At 39.7% G+C, this 7,754-nt stretch overlaps 1 protein-coding gene across 1 annotated transcript; it reads left to right on the forward strand.

The window, feature by feature from the left end:
• Positions 1-519: 519 nt before the first annotated feature.
• Positions 520-7,010, forward strand: LOC147304305 (sodium-dependent neutral amino acid transporter B(0)AT1-like). Its single transcript, XM_086279309.1, has 12 exons — positions 520-718; positions 2,331-2,471; positions 2,605-2,742; positions 2,827-3,008; positions 3,099-3,209; positions 3,308-3,420; positions 3,647-3,775; positions 4,289-4,445; positions 4,519-4,723; positions 4,810-4,969; positions 5,672-5,834; positions 6,497-7,010. The coding sequence occupies exons 1-12, from the start codon at positions 523-525 to the stop codon at positions 6,665-6,667; spliced, it is 1,866 nt and encodes a 621-aa protein (XP_086135435.1). The 5' UTR covers positions 520-522; the 3' UTR covers positions 6,668-7,010.
• Positions 7,011-7,754: the final 744 nt, after the last annotated feature.

A 7,754-nucleotide genomic window follows, 5' to 3' on the forward strand; every position in this document is an offset into this window, starting at 1 on the left:
TAAGCAGGTGGGTTCTAGGAGTTTTCATCTCAGTTTCCACTCTAATTTTAACTCATTGAATAGCTGGCTTGGGTTTAGAGCCTGTTCCTACCACACATGACTCCCTTTGAATTCTTCCACCATTAACTGTGAGCACTCAGTTATCATCGTCGCATAATAGGCTGCATCAAAGTTCCCTGCAAAGTTCATGTACTCCCTTATCAGCTCCTGGAAACAATATGACTTCTCCTGGGTGACTGAGTTGCAAAATGGGATTACAGGTGATCAGTAGATTCAAGCACTGTGAGGATTATTGAGAGCTACCATGCCATTGTTTATGATTAATGTTTGATTAAAATTTGTGACTTATACAGTACCGACACAGAGTGCACATTTGCTTATCAGTGCAAATGTGCACTCTGTGCACTTACCAGATAAAGCAAAAGATCATAAACTTGTTTCAACCCAGTCTTATGCTTATAATAAGCCCTCACTTTGACTTTCCAGAACCATAGAGTAACATCTCTGTTTTATTGGGCAACCATGAGACTGGTTCTTCCCAACCCAGGACTGGATCTCAGGATCCCAAACTATGAGGACCTGGAAAAGATGGAAAAGGAAGATGGTGACAGACCCAAATGGGATAACAAAGCTCAGTACATTTTAACATGTGTGGGCTTCTGTGTAGGGATTGGGAATGTGTGGAGATTCCCTTACTTGTGTCAAACCCACGGAGGAGGTAAGGCCAGAAGAAAACAGTAAAGCATCGCATTATTTCTGTCTCCAATTACAGTATTGTCATTTTTTATTGCAGTGTTATAGAGGTTTGTGGGTATGTTGCTGTTTTTGTCTTTTAAACATTTTCCTGAATTAGAAAGAATTAGAAAATAGTTTTAAAAGTTACAAAATCTGTGTGTCAAGGAAACTTAGTGGAAGCTTTGGAAATTAATACTTGACATTTGTAAGTGTCTGAATCCCAACAAAGCTACATTATGATATTTATTTTAAACATTGCCAATAGAAATAAGCCACAAACAATTTAATGAATGGGACAAATTGTTGTCAAGATAAATTTGGGAAGGTAAAAGGCCCTGAATTAGATTTAAAACCATACAATTGGCTAAAGGAAAAGGGGGGTGGGCCCTTACTTCTCTCAAGGATCATTATTGGGCAGCAAACATAATGTTTGATAAATTAAAGCTACGTTTTAATTGAAGCAGAAATTATACAGTGTATTAAAGATTTTTTATTAGAGCTTTATTTTAAGCTGTGACCTTTTCCTTCAAATAAACAATAATAATAATAATTTTTTAAATTCATGGAAAACAGAAAAAAATATTAGCTTTGACTCCACCACTGATCTCCACCAGTCTTAGCTTGATAGCCCACAAAAGCTGTCAGTGTCATGTACTTGCTATGGCAATGCCATCTCAGAAATCAAGAGTTTAATCTATGATAACAGTGTTGTTGCTTAAACAACAATTGCCCTTCTGCACATGTACAAAAGTCATGTGTGTCGGTGGCTGTCTAATTCATGCACACTCTAGCATTGTTCAGTAACGAAGAAACACATTCACTGGGGGGGGGGGGGGGGGGGGGGGGGGGGGGGGGGGGCATTTTTAAAAAGCCATTTTTAAAAATTCAAGTATTAATGTCACTGATCTCCCAGCAAGCCCCTGACAGTTTTTGTTAAACTGCTGGTTGCAGCTCACCAATCTACACCACTGCTGAGAATATGAACCGTGCTCCCACTCTCTTTGAGATCTCTATCTTTGTGTATATATTTTTCATAGGTGACTATGGGATCTCATAATTATCTGGAATTTTCTGAATGGGCGTTTAGAGCCGTTACATGTATATCACATGTATAACATATCAATGTTCACACATGGAACAGCTGATAAATGGTAAATGGCCTGTATTTGTATAGCGCTTTACTAGTCCCTAAGGACCCCAAAGCACTTTACAGTACATTCAGTCATCCACCCATTCACACACAGGTGATGGCAAGCTACATTGTAGCCACAGCCACCCTGGGGCGCACTGACAGAGGCGAGGCTGCCGGACACTGATGCCACCGGGCCCTCTGACCACCACCAGTAGGCAACGGGTGAAGTGTCTTGCCCAAGGACACAACGACCAAGACTGTCAGGGCCGGGGCTCGAACCGGCAACCTTCCGATTACAAGACGAACTGCAACTCTTGAGCCACGATCGCCTGTATAAACCAGCTCAGCTCAGATTTAATAGCATCTGACTTCCAAACCTTATTCCACTACTAAGTATCTAAGTATGTGAGGTATTGCAAACACCTCTGACTGTCTAATTGTGCTGCTGATCAACATGTTCCAGGTGCCTTTTTGATTCCTTACATCATCCTGCTGGTGCTAGAAGGATTGCCCCTTCTGCTGTTGGAGTTTGGCATTGGCCAGCGACTCAGGAAAGGCAGTGTGGGCGTGTGGAGGGCCATCAACCCCTATCTGACTGGTGTTGGTAAGTAACGGCCTCTACAACCACATACCCAAGCAACAAATGGGAGAATTATCGGTACTACAGGAACACAAAGTTGTTAATGAAAGCTTGGTCCTGTGTAAATGTGATGTTTGTTAATGATCCTTTCCTACAGGTATTGCTTCCATGCTGGTCTCTTTATTGATTGGCCTGTACTACAACACCTTAATAGCCTGGATCATGTGGTATCTCTTTAATTCCTTTCAAGGCCCACTGCCTTGGACCCAGTGTCCTCTCAATGACAACCGAACAGGTAGCTGAAAAGACACAAGCACATACTTAGAATCTGTTAGTCTCCAATATCTAATCACAAGTGTGGACTTTTATGCATTTTCAGGCTTTATATCCGAGTGTCAGCAGAGCTCCACAGTGGATTACTACTTTTACAGAGTCACTCTGAATGCCTCTGCCTCAATAACAGACTCTGGAGGACTCCAGTGGCCCATAGTGATCTGTCTGTTAGCTGCCTGGACAGTCATCTGTATCTGCTACATACGGGGGATCAGTACTTCAGGAAAGGTTTACTGAACTTTTTTTCAAAAACAAGCATTGCTTAATCAGTCTTATTGCTGTTATTTGACAATTTTTCACATCTTTTCATGACCTCAGGCAGTGTACGTTACAGCCCTCCTGCCTTATGTAGTGTTGGCCATCTTCCTGATCAGAGGACTGACTCTTAAAGGAGCCATGAACGGAGTGAAGTACCTGTTCACACCAGATGTGTGTATTTCAAAGTTCTATCATAAATATACATCATGTAACATTGTGTAAATATCTTAATACAAAGCCACATTACACTGTGTATCTCACCCTTGCAGGTGGATGAGCTGATGAACCCAACAACCTGGTTGGATGCAGGTGCCCAGGTCTTTTATGCCTTTAGTTTAGCATGGGGAGGCCTGATCTCCTTCTCAAGCTACAACCCTGTCCAGTAAGACTTATAAAGAAAGGCTTATATTTTCTGATAATCTAGATCAGATCTCTAATCCCCAGTTTCTGGGCTGCCTTTCCTCAGAACAGCCACCCCTCAAGACTCTCACCATTTAAAGCAATGCATTATCAGGGACTGCAACATCTAGTCCTTTTACTGAATGTATCACTACATGACTGTTACAGTAAGATTCGACTCACTTCTATTTTTACTTTCTTTCGCCAAGCAACAACTGCATGCAAGATGCGGTGATCCTGACTATTATAACTGGCCTCACCTCAATCTATGCTGCCACAGTCACCTACACCGTCATTGGCTTCAGGGCCACTGACAAATATGACACCTGTATCAGTGAGTGAGTAAAGCTTATTTTAAGGCTTTGAGAAAGTTTGCTACATCATTTTAGTAAACTGCACTAAACTTGCTGACTAGGACTTTAAAAACCTTTTGAAAATTTGGAACTTTTGAAAAATTATTCTCATTTTTCTTGCAAAAAACAAACATTTGAGCTTTAGCACAACAAAAATTATTAACTGGTATATATGTATATGTATGAAAAATGGACAGCTTGTTTATGAAGAGTTGAGCATTTTCATCATTGACATCTTGATTGGAAAAAAAAGATTTAAAAAAGTGCCACAGCTATCGCCATCTGGTGGCTTTTTTTTATAGAATGCAGCTTTAAGGCTCTTCCATATTTGCTTAATTTTTCTAACCTAGATTTGTCAGTGTTTGTAATATTTAAGATTCCTAAATTAACTTTCTTGTGTTTTTCTTTTTCATCTTTAATTAAAAATCTAAAAAAGGTTATTTGCATAACTAATGTATACTCCTGTAATTACTATTCTCAACTGTAATGTCTTCTTAGAAACATCAGGACGTTACTAAATGGATTTGAACTCCCTGAAGACAGCATCACTGCCAGCAACTACAATGCAGCCCTTCATCATCTGAACAGCTCCAATCCAGATACTGTTTTTGGACTGGACATTAAAACCTGTGACATGCAGAAACTCCTCAGTGAGGTGCCTATTTTAATGAAAATCTATCAAACTCCCATTTCCCATTTTTATTCTAATCTGCATTGTGTTTGTTCAGGGAGTGGAGGGAACAGGTCTGGCCTTTATTGTCTTCACAGAGGCCATTACCAAAATGCCGGGTTCCCCAGCCTGGTCTGTCCTGTTTTTTATCATGCTTCTCTGCCTCGGACTCTCAACACTTTTTGGCAACATCGAAGGAGTCGTAGTCCCTTTGAAAGACTTGAATTTATTTCCTAAAAAATGGCCCCAAGAGGCACTGACAGGTATTCTGTTTCAAAGACTAAACAATCAACACGTCGGCCTGCAACCCCAATGTTAACACAAGCTCCCTTGTTTTCATGTCTTTCAGGAGTAACGTGTCTTGTATCCTTCATCATCTGTCTGCTGTTTGCACAGCAGTCAGGCCTTTATTGGGTAACTCTCTTCGATAACTTTGCTGGATCAATCCCACTGCTGACCATTGGCCTGACTGAGATGATAGCTGTTGTTTACATCTATGGCATTGACAGGTTAGTGCACAAAGTTTATGTACTTTTAGATAATATTGTATTATATAAAGCAGCCACACATCTGTAAAATCAGGAACATGATGTCCTGTAACCTTGTACAATCAGGCTGTCATCAATCTTTATTTGGTGCATTTAGCACAGTTGGACAACAATTAAATATTTAAGAGCCTATGTTATGCTCATTTCCAGCTCCAACTTTTATTATTTGTAGCTTTGCACAATCCACTGTTTAAAAGCATTTCTCATTCAGCCAATATTTGTCTTTGGTGCAGCCCCACCCTCTTTTTATGCCCTTTAAAACAACTTCCTTCTGACTGACTGCCCCTCCTAAACATAACATTTGAACAACATGTGTGCAGAGTTTCTTTGCTCACAGCCAGAGCCGTGTGTCTGAGATGATAGTTATCCTTTCTCGCTCAACTTTTCATAAAAGCAGAAGTAGGGATCATTTGTACACATGCTGACCTCATCATTTGAAACTTTGTCCATCCACCACTGCAGACTGTCCCTTAAAGCAATCACCTTGCACATTGCTTCTACAGGTTCTAACTTTACTGTTTACTGATCTTTGTATTGGTTCTACTTTAATATGAGTCTATTTACTTTTTGTTCTTTCATTTTTGTTTTTGTTTTATTTAAATAAAGTTATAATTCCATGAATTAAATCAAGTTTAATTTCATGAAAACCCTCTTGTGTGACAGGTTCAATGAAGACATCAAGTTCATGATTGGAAAGAAGCCTTGCATCTTCTGGCAGATTTCCCTGAGATTCACCAGCCCTCTCATCCTCCTGGTCATTTTAGTTTTCTACCTGGTGACTCAAGCCCAACAAGAACTCACCTATTTAGTCTGGGACCCCGACTACGTGAGTTCACAAAGACCACTTCTTATAAAAATCTGTGAAATCTGAAAAAAAAAGGAAAAAGAAAACAATCAACATTATCTCTCAGAATCAGCTGTTTTTCTTTTATGTTATTTTACCACATTTAATGAAGAAATTTCATTTTTACCTGCTTAATATAAAAAAAACCTCCAGATTTTCATTGTCAGACAACAGGACAGGTTTACAGGTTGTTTTCATGGATTGAAGCGGGGAGTTGACAGCTATTGCAAAGCTGCAATAACTCCTTCAACTCTCCTGTTGGGTTCAAAAAGTTCAGGAAGCCTCGCCCTGTTGGTTTCATCAACGGAGCTGCAAGCTGTTTAATTGGCGTGTCGGGTTGGAGGGTTGAGTCAAACAAATTATATTTCCATCCAGCCAAACTTTATGGCACCAACTGAGGTTCACAAGCTCATGATGACCAGTTGGAAGCCCCCTATTGATATCATGACAATCAAGGTGGCACATGGCTTTTTTAAATGTGTTTTTTATTGTAGTACAAAAAAGTTAGCTGATTCTGAGGGATTCAGGTGGGGGAGGGGCCCCTCATTTAATTTATATATATATTTGCAATAGTTGCTTGTGTGAAGTTTAAACAGTAATGAAAACAGGCTTGTTTGCTCATTGTGATGTTTTATGGTTTGCAGGACGAATTTCCAACTCTGGCATCAGTACCTTACCCTTCATGGATCAATGTGGTCATCTTTGTTTTGGCAGGAATTCCCAGTCTGGTGGTGCCTGTCTATGCCTTGTGCAGGCTGGTTTTTGTACGCTGCAAGAAAAAGATGAAGCCAGAGAAAGACATTAATCAGATATAAACAATTGCCTAAACAAGTCAGGCAAAAATATTTTATTTTGTCTAATAAAGGAAAAGTTATTTAAATACTGTGTCAGCATCAGAAGCATCATGTCTCTTTCATCAGTGCACTTTTGTCATGGTGGGGATAAAATGTAACATATTTTGACATGTGAATACATATTTAAGTAAGCTTTGCCATTAGATTATTGTTGAGTTATTGGAGGATTAGTTCATTTAACTGCTCAGTAGAGGTGTATGGATGGATGGCTGGATGGATGGATGGATGCCGAATGCATTGCAGAAGCATATCCATACCAGCAGGTGGCAGAAACCAGCCGTGTGGAACTGTATCAATTTGAAGACAAGGGAATAAAAGATGGTCACCAAATGTTTGAAAAAGACTTGATCCTTATTTTTAAATACTCAGACATCAAAGAATCCGATGACTGCAAGATTTAATAACTATAACTGAGAATTATTAACTAAATTTACTGACGTTTGAATATGTCTATGCTTGACAGGTGATGATGTCACTTCTCCCGGGAAAAGAGAAGCAGTTTGGATATATCCACTAATTAAACATAACATAAATTAATTAATATATAATAATTAAGGTGTTTCAGGTGCAAACTGCACTTGTTATCAAGCACATTATTATCTTACCGCCACATCATAATTGCACCTCCAGCTCATCGACTAAATGTGCCACTACATGTTATGTATTAGACACTCCCCTTTATGATCCAAAGGACCAGCAAATTATTGTAAGTTCACATAGGCTGTCGTCATGTTTCCACTCTGCGCTTGGCCTATTAAAAATGTCCTGAGAAATCGATTTTTATGATGACCCGTGATGAAGGCGTGATGTCGAAATGCGCAGGTCAGGCAGTAAAATAGTTCTTTGTTAGTGCTTCAGTTGCTCCTTCAGACTTTATTCTGTCCTCCTTGCACCCTAGATGTAGGCCAGAAACCTCTATTTGGCTCCTACAATAGGACTGACACATGAATATATATAACACTGATGGGGCAGTTTAGTAACGCCTAACTTGTTTGGCTTTTGACCGGAGCACTTGAATTAAAATCGGCGCAGAGTCAGCCAGTGAAAG

Source organism: Aulonocara sp. 'chitande type north' Nkhata Bay, linkage group LG22 (assembly GCF_057382095.1).
Source record: "Aulonocara sp. 'chitande type north' Nkhata Bay isolate Kocher_YH1m ecotype deep benthic linkage group LG22, A_spYH_male_GT1.1, whole genome shotgun sequence".
NCBI classification, from domain to species: domain Eukaryota; kingdom Metazoa; phylum Chordata; class Actinopteri; order Cichliformes; family Cichlidae; genus Aulonocara; species Aulonocara sp. 'chitande type north' Nkhata Bay.